At 40.5% G+C, this 19781-nt stretch overlaps 1 protein-coding gene across 5 annotated transcripts in view; it reads right to left on the bottom strand.

Annotated features, from left to right (window-relative positions):
* Positions 1-19194, bottom strand: part of PANK1 (pantothenate kinase 1) — a 35616-nt gene extending 16422 nt beyond the window's left edge. The window contains exons 1-4 of one of the 5 annotated variants that reach the window (XM_051800729.1): positions 19124-19194; positions 18750-18868; positions 14302-14414; positions 354-706 (exon numbers count right to left, since the gene is read on the bottom strand). In XM_051800729.1, coding sequence (XP_051656689.1) covers positions 354-689 — 336 coding nt within the window. In that variant the 5' untranslated portion in view covers positions 690-706; positions 14302-14414; positions 18750-18868; positions 19124-19194. Of the gene's footprint in view, positions 1-353; positions 707-7670; positions 7821-8145; positions 8496-14301; positions 14415-17820; positions 18084-18749; positions 18869-19123 lie in introns of those variants that run through there. The other 4 variants (XM_051800727.1, XM_051800726.1, XM_051800728.1 and 1 more) reach the window with 4 other exon arrangements.
* Between the last annotated feature and the right edge of the window lie 587 nt (positions 19195-19781).

The raw sequence follows: 19781 nt of genomic DNA, 5'->3' as shown, positions 1-19781 counted from the left end.
TTCCAATAGATAATCAGTTTGCAGGTGCCTGTATAGTGTCAAGGTTTCTGTGTTGTCATAACATACCCTCAGGTTGATTATGAAGCATTTGATCACCACAGCTGTACTCTAAAAAAACCCCACATTTACTAAATACATCCTGCACAGTAATACTTCAGTAGAATACCCTCTCCTCCTCTCTCCATGTTCTCAGCAATGCCACCAATTAACAAATGTGAATTGATTCTGTTAATCTTAACCAGTTAGGATAGACAAAAAACCCGCAGTTATTCTCCCTGCAAATTTTAATAGAAGGCTCCCATGATGTTTTTCCAAAGTACTTCCCCCTGATCCCATATGAACTGCTCACTTACCGTTCTAAAGTCCTCCTCAAACTTGTAAGCTCCACCTCCTGTGGCACAGAGTGTAGTGTGCAAACTGGAGAAGTTCTTTTCACTACCCATCTGTATGAACCTGTGCATGGCACAGCTGGGAAAGCGGATGAAGTGCAGGTTTCCTTTGCGTCCACACATAGTCAAATTTTTCAGTTCAAGGTGGACATCACGAATGCCAGTTTTACCATAGGCTGTATTAGAGGTCAAGTATTTCCTAATGCTTTTCAGGTTTTCCACTTCCTCCTGTTCCTCCTCTGCAGTAATGTCCTTAGGTTCAAAGTAGACCAGTTTAACCAATGTTCCACCGATATCCATTCCAAACCATGGGAACGCTAAGAACAAAGGGGATGGGGAGGAAGAAAGAGAAAGTCACTATAAATACACAGGCTAGCCATATCACTGAAATCATTTGTTGAATGACAGTTCACTGCAGTCACAGTACCAGCATCTGCTCCTGAAAGCTGGGGGGTCACATGTCCATTTCACATTTATTGGACACCTAAGTTAAAGCTTCATAAAGCCTCAGCTGAGAAAATGAATAAAGAAAATCTCAAAATATTATTCTGCAGAGAAGCAGGTTTTAATAAAATGAAAACATTTTTTCCCCAGGAAATCATTTTACTCTTCAGTCAGCACCTCTTGACAAAGCACATTTACTGCATTTCACCCAATCGGCACCAATCGGCACCAATTGCGTTTCACCCAATTGGCACCAATTCTACCAATACACTAAGGGGGAGGAGGAACAAACAACCAAACAGAAAAACATTTCTCAAGTCATATTCCCACTGTGTAACATCTACAGTTGCCTTTCCAAGCCCAGTCAGAATTTCCAGTCACAAAGCTCTGTCTGAAGAGCAGCAATACAGAACTCTCATTATGCTGGAAGCCTCCAGACTTCAACCCACCAGAACCAGCAGCTCTGTTGGAACTGCACCCCTGGTATATAGTAGCCAAAAGTGAGTTGGCTTATGTTCAATATTTACCATTGACAGACCCGTCTTTTGACCATAGACTGATTCCCTTTGCTGGTATATGTGTTAGTCTATCATACAACCACAAGAGAAATGCCACTATTTGCTTCTCAGCATACATATATTTGCCCCAGCTGGCCTAGGTCCACCAAAGCCTTTGTTCTGTTAATAGCAAGAGAAAATGACTATGGAAAACATGCAGACAGAAGATTCTAACTGAATCAGGTTAGTCTGCATGCTCCACTTATATATGCATGCATACATTTTAAATTGTAAGCCAGGTAACTTTATGAAGCAATAAAAAGTGAGAATACAAAATCTATACACAGGCAGTGCAGAAGGAGGCAGCTAGCGATGTTTCTTAGAAAAAATAAATTAAAAGCACTGAGTATATGGCTAACATCTACGATACACTTCCAAAATAGCAGTTACACAGTCACCTCCCTGCTTTTAGAGAGAATCAGGTAGACTTGCTAGAAACGTGATTCTACCAACTAAGGCATCCCAGCTGAGTGTTGATGCAAACTTGAAACCATGTGCATAACTGATTTTTCTGCCAGTGAACCTAAAAGCAAACAACTTGGAGTAAAGATATTAATAAGTATAGGAGGTACTGATCACACTGTCCTTCCTCATGTGATCACAGATCACTATTAAATTACTCAGCATCAGACTGAAAGAAGCTTAGAGTCTTTTTTTTCTTACCACAAGGGTCTCAGCATCATTCTTGTCTGGTTGAGTAATTCGAAAGTCACAATTTTTAACACACCCTCCCTGCTCAAAGTCACATTTTTTAACACACCCTCCCTGCTCAAACCAATCCTTGAGTGTCAGATGTTTAAAACAGTTATTTCACTCCATTGCTGGATGCCAAGTAATTGAATCATCAGTTTCTGCCGCACTTTCCCTAAGGACAAGCCAGGCATAATGCACAAGCAATGAAGTAGCTTGCTTACAGTTCAGTTTTTCTAAGAGCACCTAAGAGCATCTGTTGTAAGGTCTAATTTTTTTTCCATGGTGTAGAAGCTGCAAGACACTGAAATTAAGTCTAATTTGCAGTATGGGAAGATACATCATCCCACGCAGATACATTAGAGCTCCCTGAAATGGGAAGAATTCAAAACAAGTGTTTTTAAAACAGGCTTTATTTTAAAGAGGAAAAATATGATACCATAGACTAACCTGTAAGTCAAACATTTTGGAAGCACAAGGTAAATATTTATGCAAAAGCTGTCTGGTCCACACTGCACAACATTCTAATGCAGTGGAGCTCAGGACGCCAATCCCATTGCGATTTACACAAATCTTTATTTAAGTGACTGAGAACTTTAATTACCTGTCCCACTGGAACAGTAAGGCTCCTCCTCAGATATATCTTAACTAGGCAAGCAGGAAGCTTAATTTTAAAAGCAGCATGGTTGGACTATGGGATACAGAATCAGCCCGTAGCTAAGTGTAAGCCAACTTCCGATATTTTTCATTAAGGGCATAAAATTTGCAACACTCTACCCTGCACCAACAGTTGCTTTAAAGCTGTAGTGTAGCTTTCATCTGTAAGAGAGGGAAAAAGCATTCCATCTTCCTATTCAAACACAAGACCAGCAATAAAAGTGTGAAGTACTAACAGCTGAGAGTTATTCATGAATGACTGCCAAGACATTTAATTTCATATCTTAAGATTTTGAGGAGTTGTAACTAAATCATTCACAAAGAATTAAGTACTGTAGAAAATAACTATGAAGTTATTTCAAGTCTGTATAATTCTTGGGATAGCAACATACAATGCTTGCATTTAAAAAGCAAGCAGAAATACTAGGACACTTTTTTTTTTTAGTTTATTTTCTCCAGGAATCTAAGTTCCTTTCATTTTGTTTCTTGTGAGCCAAATGGAGAGCTGCAGAAAGAAAGGAACTTTGCTTTCAGAACAGTGGCAGTTTTCTTCAGCATATATAAAGAGCCCAAGATCAGTCAGCAAAAACGGGTATTTCAGTTATGCAGAACAGCACCTTAATTTTCTTCACAGCTTTTAGCACCAACTATCTGTTGGAATCACTTGCAATAAAAACAACAACTATCTTGATTGGTTGACCAATTAGGAAAAAAAACAAGTCTCAAGGTTCCTGAAATTCACTCTGAAATTCACATAACTTCTGTACAACAGGAGTGACAGTAAACACACTTCTGTATTCCAGTCATCATTTTAAAAAAACATTCATTGTATCTTTCGTTACTATCAATATGTTCCAAAACTGAAACACCATCAGTTCTTTTCACTATCCAGATAATTCATCTCAGCTGGTACCTATACACTTCAACTTTCCTAACGCCAGTGAATGAGGTGCTCATGGGAATGTGCAGGCAGACTGGAAGGCGCTCCTGGGCTTTGCTGCCTCTCTGAATACATGGAATAAGATGATTCAGAGGCCATCAAAATTATCAGAGCTCCCAGTACTACAACCAGGGGGTATCAAAGAATGAAAAGTATAGATAAGGTCTCTACAGACTTGCAGGAAAATGGGAGAAAAATTGTGGAGGTAGTTTTTTATTGGTTTTGCTTGTTTGGGTTTTTTATTGGTTTGCTTTAAACTGAAAGTCCAGCATTTCATTGATAACCTGAATAAATATCCAGTTTCTTGAATTATAAAAAGCCAGGAAAGCAAGGAGGGGAAAGTAAAATCCATCACAGACCATCTTAGGCTGATTGCAGTTAGTCAAAATTGTATGATTTACTAAGAGCAATGAAGACACTGGATATGTTGCAGAAATGCTTTTTAACTAAAGTTGTCTGATGAGGCTCATGAGCTGATTTCTCTCTTTTCAGGAGTAGGTATGCAACATACTTATAGGATCAACAGAAGTTATTACTGTGGCAAAACCAGAACTATTCGACTGTATTGCTACACAGCAGTAAGTCATAAAAAATAACGCCATAAAATCTACTTCTAGGTCCCAGCATCAACATGATCCATGTTTTCTTAAAAGACTACCATAAGTCAAAGACTCTGCTTGTCTTCTTAAGAAAATGAATTCTCTTTATGTTAAGAAACTGTAGGTAAGTGATAACTACTTACGGGTTTGTTACCTTGAGATAAAAATCTGTACTAGTCCAAAATATAGCTAAGAAGCATGTGACAATGCAAACAGAAGGTATCTACAGCATTGCATAACTAGGTAATCTGATGCACACCAACAGCTGTGCTATCTGGGGCAAAGGTTCACTCATGAGAAATTCCATGACACATTTTACCTAGTTTCTGCATCAACTCGCAAGAGTATGAACCTATCAGGCTATTTCTACAAGGCATTATTACATTCAGATTTCAACACACTGGATTTTTAAAAATCTTACCATTAGCTTACAATATAAGGATATAAGGAGGGCATGTGGAAGTTAAATATCAAATCACAACATTCTCATCACAGATAAGAGCTCAGGGGAAGCAAGAATCAAAGGGAACTCCTAGGTCATCAAGTAACATTTACCCCCATTAAGAGGATAACCAAGGGTAATCCTTTTCATACATTTAAACAACTACCACACAAGGTTAGCTGAATCTTTTTACTCCTCAACTCTTAGAAAGAGGTTGTGCCTGAATCCTTCTGGTTAGAACTTTCTTCTTTCTACCTGGGCCCTAGATTTATTCATGACCAACCTGCAGCAGTTTCTTCTTTGGTCAAAACTGTTTCAGCTTGTATATCTCTCTTACAAGACCTGTATTTCCTCAAATAAGGGACAGTATCTCTATTTTTTTAATCAGTAATTTGAATGGGGGTGTCAATACTCTGATATCTTAGTCATAGATAGATTAGATATCTTAGGTTCAGCTGCTTTTCTTTCTGAGCACACCTATGTTGAAATCCTATTACTTCATTTACATTTAATTTGCATTGCTTGACATTGATGGTCTAAGAACTTTTTTAATTGGATCCGGAAGAGGTGAGAGAGCCAAGAACAGCAACAGGGAAAAAAAAATCAAGAGACACACATAAAATGGCATAGTATTCTCACAGCCTCTGAAAGCTGATTTTTATTAAAAACAGAAACTGATGATAGTTTACATATCTTTTTCAATTACTTCTTCCTGTTTTAAAAACACATAAAATGGAAGATTTTTTAAATTTTGAACAAAAATAGAATATGTAGTTCAAAAAATTAATTATATCTTCTTAGTAATGGAAGTTTGTTCAAACCTTACAAAGCTAGAGCTAAATAAATCATGTACATGTATCAGGTGAAGCCTTCCAGGTAATCTTCAGCAACAAGGGCTTATTTAATGTCTACCTCCTCACCAGAAGAAAAAAAAACATATCACAAAACCTCCCAAACAAAAAAACCCAAACCAATCAAACCCAAAAAAATTCAAACTCAAAAGCACAGAGCTGTTTGTTAAACAGGCACAACCATCCACACATATTGACACAAAACTTATCCACACAAAACTGACACAAGCCTAACACCCCTGACAGCCCATCTAGTTAAACTAAAGGAAAAACAAAGACAAGATTCTCAGCAGAAGTATCACTAGGTGAGTCTTCTCTCACCACAGGCTTGTCAGCAAAGCACACTGGTTTCACAGGGAATCTTCCCTTCTCAGAAGGGAAAAAGACTTGGGAATATAGAATATTAAAAGAATAACTGCTACAGAAAGATAGGTTTCATTTGGGAAATGCCAATTATCTCATTATCTTCACCACCACACAAAGCAAACCCCACAATCTATACTGAAGTCTCACATGCCATGTGGCAACTGCACTTCATTTTGCAATGTGTCCTTAAGCACAGAACAAACATCTGCAAAGGCCAGGATTAAAAAAACCAGTAAAATGGTACTGTGTAGTATTCACTAGAGGAGGATGCAGTGGAAAACTATGCAGTACTAGAACAATTTGAGTAATAGTTCAAGAATTTTTAAAGCTAGTGACAATGTCCTGTCATAATTTCCTGCACAACTAATAATTTCGAATTTATTCTGGTAAAAAATAAACTATATAAATTAAAAAGTATAATTGCAAGCATTCATGCATTTTAATTAGCAAAGAAAATGCCCACAAAATAGTTCGACAAAGCACTTCCCATTGTCATTTCATGAAAACCCCACAACTGAAGATTCAGTTGTCATTCATCTTAAGCAATGGAGTCAATCACCTACAATTTTACTCTGATGGGTTCTTTTTCCCCTCAAGATTGGATGGAAAACCCAAAATCCTCATTCTTTCACAATCAAGTGATTACACGAATATCTAAAAGCTTTATTCTTTGCTTCAAAATAGGTTTTACTATTATGGAGAGTTTGATATGCAAGTGCTGACTCTTCTTAGTTACACCAAATTATAATGTAAGCTCGTCCAAGTTCTGCAGGTTTTGTTCATGAATGAAAACGTGAAGCTGGTCAAAGACTACAAAACCAGTTTGTGACAGAGAATGATCTGGTCATCGATATGTTAAATTTCATAGAGGACTAAATTAACTATCAACAGGTAACGCAAGCAGTACTTGATTAATCAATCAGAGAACATTCTAAGGGAAAGTGGTGTGTGTAGCTGAGCAAAAACATTTAAAGAGCCAGAAAAGGCACTGGCTAATGTGCAGTCCTGCATTAAGCTGCAGCTCTTCAAGGCCGTTTCTGAATATTTTGTTCTGCTTATACAGACAAGTTTTTTAAATGTTCATTTCAAAACAAAGAAAAAAACCCCCAAAGTAGCTGAATGCACACTACTTCCTACTGAGTAGAAACATCTTTAAGTCTTGGCAGCGGGCAGCTCTGATCCTGACTACCCCTGATTACCCTTTTGGAACATGCTGAATTTTTAAAAAAGAAGCAAACATTTGTTGCCTTTATTTGAAGGGCTAGCAAAGTGAGAGTGCAAAGAAATTCAGTACTTTTTCCATCAGATTGTTTTACTTCTAGAGTTTACTATGGAATTATTCAATACCTCCACACTTACAAATAAGAAGTTAGCTATAATCAAGTAAAACTATTAATCAACAAGTCGTATAAAATTAAGCATATCACAAATATGGGTGTTTGAATTTCGCAGCCTTAAAACCAAGCCTGAAAATAGACAGCCAGGTCACTAACACCTCCTCAACCAACTAACCAAAAGATACAGGAGATGCTTCTGAGGAGCATATTACAAATGTAACGTGTTTGCAACATATTTTTCCCCCCAGTCAGAATAGCTTGCCCTGGGTTTCCAGATCTACTTGTTTCTTAATTCTAACAACGTCTGGAAAACGAGCACCGACTAAGCGCGCAGAGCCTTCCCACGCTCCAGAGCGCCCCGGTCGCCCCCGCCGGGACGCCGGCCCAGCGTTACTTACAGTGCTGCTTGTGCACTATGAGCTTCATGAGCGCGGCGGGGAGGAGATGCCGGCAGGACCGTGGGTGCCGCAGGGCGAAGAGCGGCCACCCGCGGGCCGTCCGCGTTTGTGCGGGGCCGCCGCTCCCCGCCCGCCGCCGCCCCATTGGCGCAGGGCGGGCCCGGCCCACGCCGGAGCGGGGCCGTGCCCGGGCGCCGCCGCCGCATTGGCCGCGCGGGGCCCTCGCTCCGCCCGCCCGACGGCCGCCGGGGGCGGAACGCCCGCGGAGCGGAGCGGAGCCGGGCGGCCGCCAGCCCCGGCCGGGCGGCGCTCCGCAGGGAAGGAGGGAGGGAAGGAGGGAGGGAGGGAGGCGGCGCAGGACCCGTCTGACACGGGGCCAGCGCCGAGCCCCGCCGGGCCGAGCTGCGGCAGCGCCGCGCCGAGGGGAGGGGTCCGGGCGGGCACCGCTCCGCAGAGCCCCGCGGTCATCACTTACGTGGCCTGTGCCGCCGGCCCGAGTCCACCCTCCGGCGCAGCCTGCATTTCTTGGCCGGGGAGCCGTGGCCGTGCGGCGGCAGCTCCGGGCGGAGCAGCAGCGGGTGCGGCGCCTCCCCGCAGCCGCCGTTGCTCAGCGGCGGGCCCGAGGGGTGGAAGCCGTTCTGCAGCAGCCCGCCGAGCAGCGAGCAGGAGGCGGCGGCGGGCGGCGGCGGCCCCGCCGGGGCGGCGGGCTGGGCGCGGAGCCGCTCGCCCATGGCGGCCGCCCGTCCCCTTTGTGTCCCGGCTCAGCCCCGGCTGGGCGCGGCGGAGGCTCCGCTCATGCCGGCGCCCGTGCCCGCACCCCGTGCGCTGGATGCGGCGCCCGCCCCCCCCGGCGCACGGCGCACGCGTCCTGCCCGCAGCGCTGCAGAGGGGCGGCCGCCGCCCTCGCCGGGCACGCGGCGACCCCCCCACCGGGCGGCGTGCGCGCTCCCGGCGCCGCGCCCCGCACCTGCGGGCTCCGCCAGCAGCCGCGGGAGCGCGGGCGGGCACGGCCTCCCCCCGAGCTGCCCCCGGTACAACTGCGGGGTGCGCCGGCCTCGCGACCCTGGTCGGTCCCCTGTGACCGGCTCCGGTGTCATTTTCGCCTCGGCGTGCCCTGACGCACACTCGTGACTCAGGTATCTGTGTCTCGGAGGCCTCCGTGCACTCCCCGTACGCCCCAGGCACACCTCGTACCTCACACAAAGTTATTCGTACATCGGCATCAACGTTCAAGTTTTTGTCTACATCGTCACGTGCCACTCAACAGCTTAGAGAGACTAGTATGACCTTGAATGAGTTTGACCTCATGCTTTTTTTTTAGTATCTTGGCTTTCCCTGCACTGCACTGATAATCTTGTGACTGTGATTTATTCACTGACCGCTGAGACATCCAAGTGTAAAGACACATTTTCTGAATGAAATGTACCAAATATCAAGTGGAGATAAAACTGGGTGACCTGTGCTGCGGTGTCAATGTGTGTACTTGAAAAGAAACACTAATTGAATTTTTCTGTGCACGTGAAGGTCATTTCTTTATACAAACTGCCAGTCACTACATGCATGGTTGTCCTTTAAGTAAAAATAGGTCCCATAATGGCTCCTCCTTACACCTAGAATTAGTACAGGACATAAGCCCTCCACTGTAGAACACGTACCAAGAATGAAGAGCTGTTATAACTGCCTACAGAAGACATTGCTTCATGAGAGGTTACCCGACATTCTCTCCACTTCTTGCCTACGACCAGAACATTATGTTTAGGTAACTGGAGGCAAGCAATAGAAACGCATACGCACCAAGTTGGGAAAATGAAGAAAGAGTGTTCAAGAACAAAGTAAAATTTTCTTCCTAAAACCTTGTATGATGTTCTGAAGATGATTTAAACACTTAGAATTTTCCTCATACCCTAATGCATAAGCACTTGCTGTAATTGCCAGCCCTAAAGCGATTGCACTGAAGAGGGTAGGAAGAAAGACTGGCTACACACATTTATTGCTAGAAGGAGTTGTAGTGCTTCCAAAACTGTGAAATTCTTTGAGAACTCCCTAACATAACTAATTATGCTTAAACTACAAAGCTGAAGGGTGTTGCCTGGAATGGCACAGACCTTCATGCCGTTTGTTGGCAGTGCTAGGCAGCTGGCTGGGTACGCTTTGTGACCTTTGGTTACCAAGTCAGACCTCTCAGGGCATGAGGAATCCTCGCTGCCACTGTCCTCAGCTGGTAACAGTTGTCCCCTTCTCCGTCCCTGACACAGAAACTGACTGCACATACAGCCAGCCAGATGCAGAACCTGGGACCATTCCTGCAAGCCTGTTTTTCCCGGCAATTGCTGGGAGCAGACACATGAGCAGTTACTGTATCTCAGCTGAAGAATGGCAACTTTACCTTACTCCAACAAAAGCATGCGCACCTTTAACTGCATACTTAAATGTCCTTGTGGTAGGAGAGCAGTCCTTCCATTAACTCTGCAATGGAATACTGTACCTGTTTCAAGTACTGTGCCCAGTTTTAGGCTTCTAAAAAACTTGTGGAATAACTAACAAAGGATTAAATAAAAACATCGAGTTCTAGTCTATGAAATGAAAGATTTGAAGGAGTATTCACTTCTGGAACAGGTAGCAGCAAAGGAAATACATCACAGTTGCTGAGAAACAAGAAAATTCCTAAGTTGTAAGTGCATTTAGGGAAATTCACTTTACACTGGAGGCAGACATTTCCTAGCACAAAGTTAGACAAGCATTAGACTGAACTGGAAGACTCAACTGTCCACTGCTGACAAGTATTTAGAAAAAGTTAAATATCTGTGAGGAACAGTCTAGGTAGAGTTGATCCAGACTTGCAGCAAGGAGAGGACAGCTTTTTGAGGTTCATTCCAATCTTTTATTTCTAATTAAATATTTCCCTAATACTTTGCTGTAAATATTGCAGAATTATGCCCAAGATAAAAGTGGACTGGACTGTGCTGCATGGAAGAAGTAGGTCAGGAAATACTGTTAGAATATGATCCAAATCATTGGCAAGTTCAGGGGGAGTATAGACCAAATGGCATATAACAACAACAAATGTCACCTCAGATAATGCTGGAGAAAATATTAAAACAGTGAAATGGTAAAGACTGTCCAAATCAAGTGACAGGCTTTATGTACAGGGATGGATTAATTTCTAAGAGTGCAAGTTTCCCTGATCACATAAGCTCTCCAGCAGGAATGGATATAAACACTTCCCAAACCTTTCATTGTGGAAAGATTGTTTCAAACCGAGGTGCTGCTTTAACAAAACAATTTCTCTCTTGTACTTATGAATATCACATGAATGGATTTCTGCATCGTAAATACCATCTTTTTCACATTATTTTTGTTTACACTTGTTTAATTTTGGAACAAGCTCTTAGAAAGGTTTTACATACACTCTTCAGTTTTGATTTCACAAATCTTCTGCGTTGTAAATCAAAACAAAGAAAATAAGATTAGAGTATGTTTAATGTATTATCTCTAAGGATTTAAAACGAAAGAATCTCATGTCCTCAGGTGTATATAGCATTGCTTATTTTGGGCACAGGCAAATTACAGTGTAATCTATTTGGTATTCAGGGGGAAAAGACATGAGTCTTTTGAATTAATAAAGCTGAAACTTGGAGCAAATGAACTGTTCAGCCTAATTGCACCAGCTGTGAGCCACAGGTAGGATCACAGCACCCAATTTTATGAACTCACTGCCTGATGTAGTGATGTAGACAGCCTGTGCTCTTCCAATATTCTGCACAGAGCTAGGCTGGTGATGTAAAGGCTTTAACATTATACTTAGTATTTGAAAATCTGAAACATGATAGAAAACATAATCCAGAAGAAATATGACAGAAGTGATAATGTCACATCCTCAAAACAGAACAAAAAGAAGCACTAAGCTGTCCTGAGCAGTTGGTTCAACTGTCAGAGTCTGCTGGGTTTTCATTGATATTATTTGAGACAACACATCACAGCACAACTGGCTGCAAGCAGGTACTGTTTTTAAGAAGTACCACACTCCCTTCTCTTCATACCACATATACACATTCAGTAAGTTACTGCCTACTCTACATCCCTTTATATTACCTTCTATATACTTTATACATATTTCAATTGCTGCAAATCAAGAAGCAGGTGGAACATCTCTGTCCATGAAGTTATAACATGTATTACAAATTCGGTTTCTAATGGTGCAGCCAAAGTAAATTTTTTCTCTTTCTTTTACTCTAACTTTCTAAACAAACCCTATTCAACAGTTTTCAGTCTAATTTGCAAGACAACAATCCAGATAGAATCTAGGTACAATACTGACAAACAAAATTAAGGATGATTCCAGTTTTTTTTAAAATTAATGTTTACTCAGTATTTCTGTCTTTCTGAACTGGAGTAGGTGGAAACTACTTGTTTACTTTAAAATATTTTCTCAAATACTTCACTGTAAACTAGCAATCTGGTGGCAAAAGGACTACAAACACATTGTATGCAGAAGAATCCAGGACACAAATGGACTCAGAACAGTGAACAAGTCTGCTGTACTGACTCACTGCATATAACACATCTGCACAACAAACACTCTGTGGATTATTCCATACTTGCCTGCATTTCAGACATTCAGCTTTCTATCACCTCTTTTTATTTGTTTATAAACCCAGAGGGCAAGGCTGCAGTTCTCTAACTCTCAGAGTCAGTTCCAACTAACTACTGACTACCTTGCAATTAAGATACTTGGCCCCAGAATCCAAAGTGCTGTGGTCTAGCTTTTACAGCTTCAAAACCATTGGAACAACAAAAAAAAAATCAAATAAAAGAAAAACCCACAAAAAAACCCCAAAACCCAAAACCCCAACCAAAATATCCCATCCTTTCAGATATGTTATCATCAGGCAACCTGGCATGAAATTTTTTAGGAACCTATGAAGATTAGCTACTCTTCCATCATTCCATGGGGCTTCCATACTCTTGGTCTAAGGCTAAGCTAAAATATCATCAAACAAGTGCAGTCACATGTAAATTCATTACACAAGAACAACAACCACAAAAAAAATCTTACAGAGCACCAGTGGTGTTACTGTAATTCAAAGGCAGCTGGCTATAAAGCTTTGGGGATATTTTGGAGAGCAGTGGTAATGAGATGCATGTACACATCTTCTTAAACCACACAAATTGTATTATGCAATGCAAGGAGTGCAATGAAACACACTTGTGGTATAGCTGCCTGCAGATTTACGTTCAAGGGGCTACTGGCACTCTGCCATTCCTGTTTATATTCTACTCATATTACTTCCATGTTTATCCTGTTTCTGCAGTGCAGGACAGTCACACTAGTTTTTATTCAATTTTTCCTCTTTGAAAATAAAGCAAATACAGTACAGCATAATACTATTAAGAACATTCCTTGCAAAAAATCAGATACTGTTGATTTGTTTTAGGTATATTCACATACCACACATATCAAATGGAAAGCACCAAGTCCAGGAGTCTGTTAGTTCTTCCTTCTTTTTAGAACTGGGAAAAAACACCCAAACTGTTTTGGTGTATGCAGTACCTTTGATAGACACATATTTTTTTAAAGTTCTTTTTCTCATAAATTGCAGGACTAGAAGACCAACGGTCAAACATAACTATATAATGAGAAGTGATAGAGTGTAAATCAAATGGGACAAAACATCTCTAACTGTGTAAAATTCTTATCTGGAAGATGCAATGACAAAAGGGACCCAAAGGCCTCTAGTATTATTGGTGTGATCACAGGAAAGCCAAGGAAACCTTACTATGACAACAGCTAGCTAACATGAAAATTCTGCTTTCCCCAGATAGTAAGGCATCTGAGAGGGGAAACTGATTGCAGATGACAGAGGAAATAAAGGGCATAAATTGAGTCATATGCCTAAATCTTTGTCAGATTGAGGACAAGAAAGATTATACTAAGACCATCAGTTCCTTCCCTTCCCACCCACCTACTACTGCAGGCTCCTTTTATTTATGCCTTCTGTGACAGTTAAAGATCTGTTGATGTTATGAAGAAAAGCCCTGCAGAGTTAAAGCTCATCTCCCCCTCACTTTCACCAAGGGACAGAAACATGGAGAAAGGCACTCTGTCTAAGCAAGAACTTTGCTTTGGCAGTCTGAACAGCTCTTAATGAGCAATGTTCTTTCCGTTTGTTGATGAAAATACAGCAAAGATAGATCTCCTGGCCCAAGCACCAAGCTTGGTGTCCAGGCAAGCCAGTTTGAATGCTACCTGGAACCCAGAATGGACTAGGACACAGAATCATAGAATGGTTTGGGTTGGTTAAAGACCATCTAGTTCCACCCCTGCCATGTACAGGGATGCCACTATCAGATTAGGGTGCTCAGGGCCCCAGCCAATCTGGCCTTGAACAGTCCCAGGAATAGGGCATCTGCAACTTCTCTGGGCAACCTGCTCCAGTGCCTCACCATCCTCAGAGTAGAGAATTTCTTCCTAACAATATCTAATCTGAATTTCTCCTCTCCTAGTTTAAAACTGTTCCCCTTGTCCAATCACTATCCACCCATGTAAGAGAAATGACTTACACATCTAACAGCAATAGCCAACACTAAGGAATAATAGTCAGAAGAGTACATAGGGGTAGTCTGATCTTACCATCCTGCCCATCCCTGTGGCCAGACTTTGCAGCAGTCCCAGTGGTTTCTACAGTTATCCTCTGGCAGTTCTGAGATGAGGTTAGAGATTGTGGTTGCCGTCTTTCATCCCAACTGAAAAAAAGCATGCAGCAGTCACAAAGCAGTGATAACCTTTTCCCTCTAAAGCCTTTTCTGCCAATATCTCTATGGCCAACTACACACTTACCTTAATTTACACTTACTCTCCACAACTTTAACTGATCCCTGGCAGAGCTGTTGGTGCTCTTCTTTTATAGGAAACAAAAAACTTAAGTGCCTTAATTTAGACATTTCAAATAAAACTCCCCAAATTAGTAACATTTATAATCTAGTCCTTGATTATTTCTTAGGAGTATCAGCCTGTGAAGATAAAGTAGGTGTTGGAGGTGAATAATCTTTTTTTTCCCACACCATAGTTTCTATTCTGCAGAGAGCTTTAAAAAAACACAAATAAACTGGTAATGGATTCAAACTATTAGGTATGTAAAAAAGCTAAAAAACTCATTTCAAATACACTCTCCTTTGTCTCTATCAAATCTATCTTGTACCTTAGTATTTGGCTCAGTGTACTGCTGCTTATCTTTAACTATCAAACATAAATATACAAAATGTAACTGGAAAACATGCAAGTTCACAACCCACTGATTGAGAAATACTGTTCATCATTATAAAAAAAAACTATTGCAACAAGTGGCAGAGCATTTGTTAGAGAAAACAACGGCCTTTGCTCCTGACTGCTCCTCCACAGACAATTATCCTCATGTATCTATACATACTGGTTTTGCTTGCCTGAATGTCTTCACTTTCTTTTCAATTCAGCATTTTTAGGTGGTCCTTCACAATGCAATCAGGAGGGAAGCGACAGTTTTAAAACAAGCACTTTGAAAGACAGAATGGCTAACAAGTATGAAAGACTCACTCTTCCTTATTCAGCACTGCCACATCTGAAACTGGTTCTACCATCAATAGTCAGCTGCACAGAGATTTTTTACTTGTACTGGTCTGTACTCCCAGAGCTTAAATGCTGACATGAAATTCCATGGATATTAATGACAATGAAACAGGTAACAACAGAGAACTTCACTTCCTATGCCTGTGTGTGAAAGAGGAAAAAAAGGCATCTCTTGGAACTAGCTAGACACACTGCAGACAGAACTGGCTTACTCCTCTAACTCAGGAGGAAACACAGTGTCCACTAGAGTGTAGAAAGGACACAGAGGTTTTATTTTTTTTTCTTCTAAAATAGTCCAGAGATGGGAATCAGAGTAAAACAGAAACATGCCACACCTTTAGGATTTCTCCACTAGCAGGGAAGTGTATGTCTGAATGAGGATTCAAGCACATGGTTAAGTCCAAACACCACAACTCATCTGGAGTTAAAACCTTAGTACAATATGACTGTGCTTTCAGACAGATAAACCTTTCTGTTTAGGTTGAAAAAACATTTAATGTGTCCTTGTGAGATGAAGCTGAAACCACAGATAATAATACTCAAATGCTAATATTTTAAAAATACCTTTTTTATGCATGCTTGCAAAGAATGAAAGTCTTGTGTAGGACGGGACTATGCTATAAATGACAACTTTGGCCCTAAAGGCTCCAACTACCTAGCAACAAAGAAGGGAAGCAACCTTATGCTAACGTTGGGTAGGTTTGCCATATTAATGTCTTCTGAATATTTCTGGAATTAGTGACCTTTCAAAGTAATTATCACAGTGAAGAGTCTGTTCCATGCAATCCATTTTGTTTTGTTCAAGAGGCCAATTTAGAGCTTTCAGGTTTTCACAAGATCAATACAAACTATGTACACAAAAAAAAGAAAAACAGAACTATAATCATAGACTTCTGTCTTTTCATTAGATACATGGTGAAAAAACCCCTGCAATAGAAAATAACTTTCAGGGTCTCTCCTGAATAGGAGGCAACTTGTATTCCACTACGGGAACCTTAGCATCACCAAAATATTTGTTTTCTTGTAATAAAACATAGAAAGGGAAAACAAAAGCACTGTGTATCTCCTGTAAAACAGGAGATAAAGATACTTGTTTTTGTTTAGAAAACCCTTGTATATCCACTGAAAACAGAACTGATACAGCTAAGACATCTATCCCTCATATTTTTTGCCTGACTGCTCTAAATATAGTATGCATTAACTGATTTGATTTCTCTCCATTTATAAAATTTACTTAGTATACCAAAGGTGATATTCCTCTTAAAAGGAAAGAGGAAAACAAAACAACAAACACCCAAACAAACAAAAACCCAAGACATAAACAACAATCCCAAATAAAAACAAACAAACGAACGAAACAAAACAAAAAAAAAAAAAAAGAGAAAATATAAGCAGAACAAGCACATAAATCAGAAAGGTACAGCTACCCTGTCAGATAAAGGTATGGAAGGTATGAGAAAAATACTGATGCAGGGGTTATGAGGTATCAGTGGCCATGGACTGCAAATAAGAGAATACCCACAAATGATATTACATTAGTCTCCATTCACAGGCACAACTGCAATCTGATATAAGCTGAAATTGATATGTGTGACCTAAAATCCTAAACCAAAAAAAGATGTCTGATTCATTACCTCCTTATTATTGACAGTTTTCAGACCTTAGATCCTCCCAGAACAATCTAAAGAACACATACATAAACAAAGTAATTTTTAGAGATTAATTCCTATATTTTGAGGCAAATGCAAAGAGCACTGGTGATTGACACATCATGACTACTTTCATAGGAATAGCAAAGATAAACAATCAGTGAAACATTAACCAAAAAAACCCTCAAAAAAATCAAACAAAAAAAGCATATCTTTCCTGCAGAGAGAAATCAGTCTGGAACACTAATTTCAGTGAACTGAAAGGCTGCGATTAAAACAAAAATCCCACAGTTCTCCATCCCTAATCACCAACCAAGTTTAGGTTTGATTATAAGCAGATTGACTTCAGTCACAGTACAAAGTGATAAAAGGCAAAAGGAATAGCTCTGAATAACATAGCTCTGAATTTAAATACTTTGCAACTACACAGTGCTCTGTACCCACAGATCTTCAGACCCTTCACAAAATGTGAATAACTGTACCTCTCACCTCTCATTTAAAGAAACAAAACCAACAATGATAAAACAAAAAGTAGTGAGAACTGAGAAGAACCTGCAGACAGGTCTCACCTTCAAACTGAAATCTACATTTGGATCAGTTTGACCCAAAGCAGAAATTGAAATACTCATGCCCCTCAAGTGGAAAATTTAGCAGCAGAATTCCAGAGTCGTTCTCAGATTTTTAACTTGTTTGCCTAGGCAGGGTCAGTGCTGAAATGGAAACCTGAAATTCTGATGATTTTCAAACATAAGTCTATCTTAATTTTCTTACAGAAATTGCCACTTTTCTCACTCACAGATTTAAGAAACAGCTTCAGTTCCCCAGAAGCTGTATTCTCAGCAAAACTGGCTATTAATCTAGCAGTGCTTTAGGCAGGCTGATTAGCAGCTGAACTTACATTTCATCAGACAGAGAACAAGCTGTCTTCCATTTCAAATGACAGGGCCCTGGAAAGACTCCTCCTTCATGCTGCTTATTGAAAACAGGATCCATTTAAATTTAAAAACAAACAAACAAACCAACCCCCTTGCTTGCAGTTTCAGCAAATTAATTCATCAGTATTATCTTCCTTTGTTGAAGTTCCTTGAGCCTATTAGAAACACACATTTTCACTTTACTGACGTTTTGCTGTTCTGCTTGTAAAATTCATTGAACAGCTGCCTGTTTATCTTTGCATGTACATCCACACAAGTTGTGTCATCTGGCCGTCACCAGTATGATCAAAGTTCCAAGCACACAGGTAACTGACCTCAAAGTATGGTGTTTGAAGTCCTTGTTTGACATGATTTGTGTTACTCCCTACGTCAATAGTTATTTTATCTGTTGTTTGTTATATTTACAACTGAACAAAATAACGAGAATAGAAACTACTACTCAACCCAGCTTTCTTAAGACATTCTCCTGTTTCAGTACAGGAATAATTTCAGCTATACTAGCCTACTTTTTAAGAATAAGGCTGTAGAGTATCTGCAGTGAATATGATTAATTTCTAGTGTTACTATAAATTTAAGCTCTCAATTTAAAAATCATAGTTGAGAAACATGAACATCTCACTAAAATATGCCAGGCTTTCTTCTTCGTTGCTTCAGCTGAAAATCATTCAGAACTATTACAATAAGATTGTGTTTCATATTTTCATTGCATGATGAACACCCAACAGGGAGGCAACCTGTGACTTCTTTAGGGAAGAGTGTATGTATAGCCAAATGAAACTGGGTTCCCAGTAACCAGGGACACTGAACTTTGATATGAGTTAATGATACAGAGGAAGAAGAGGAACAAAGGCAACTGAGGGGAGTGAAAGGGGAAGATGAGTAACAGACTTACCTAATAAGAGGCCAGAAATCCCAAGTTTATAGGCTGGGTTCTCTTCCCTTTATAGGCAGGCATTGGCATTAGTTGTGGTTTCATCAGATCAGACCTGCACTGTGATAGTATCTTACAAACTGCAGCCAAGGCGGAGTGTGGAGGGAGGGAAAGACAAAGAAACAAAACAGAAAGAGTGGATTAGAGGCAACAACATGGTATCATATCCATCCCAAGCAAATATGGCATGAATCTTCCCAGCATACCCATATCAATGTTCTCAATAGTATTCAAACAATTTATTAAGAATTCTGAGGTGAAAAGTTTATTCAGAAGAATGTTCATGTGATGAGGCTTTAATAAATCACCGTTCCTGGATGGAAAGAAATACATACCACATTAGATTTTCCTCCTCGAAGTACACTGCTTAAACTCTTGGTGGCCATGTCTGCTTTAGACACCCAGAACCTACCTATATACCATCCACCTAAAACTGAAATCAAAACATCAGATTAAAGAAATTTGCATGTGTAATACATCCTTGAGCAGCACTGTGGTATAATTTGCAGGGTATAGCTACATTTGTTATACCCAAAATCAAGCCTCATGTCTAGTTGTAACAGCAACAGCCAGTAGCATCTATTTCTGAGTCACTTGTCTTGGATAATTAGTTTGCCAAGAGCATGAGTCACCAAGTCAGAAATTAGTTAGAGAATGACTCATTTCTAACTTTATACTAATATTATACTTAAAAATAAAAAGGACTCCTCTCTTACCCCAAAATTGTTACGTTTTGGTTCTTTTCACAATCCCAAAATGTGCTTTATATAGAAAATCTGGATTAAATGTTGGAATAATTATCTTCTCTTTATAATGCCATTCACTCAGAAAGATCCTACAGTGCTTTATAAATGTGTGTGTATTTTTCAGTGCACCCACATATATGATGAAGTGTGGCAGTATGACCGTACTTGGCAACATTACACAAAAGCACCTGACTGAATCTGCAGTCAGACCCTATAATCTGTTGAAACAAGAAGGGAAAATTCAGAT

The sequence above is a fragment of the Manacus candei genome, unplaced genomic scaffold, assembly GCF_025592945.1.
Source record: "Manacus candei isolate 608988 ecotype Guabito, Panama unplaced genomic scaffold, ASM2559294v1 h1tg000050l, whole genome shotgun sequence".
NCBI lineage: Eukaryota > Metazoa > Chordata > Aves > Passeriformes > Pipridae > Manacus > Manacus candei.
This window is presented reverse-complemented; position numbering and strand designations above follow the sequence as displayed.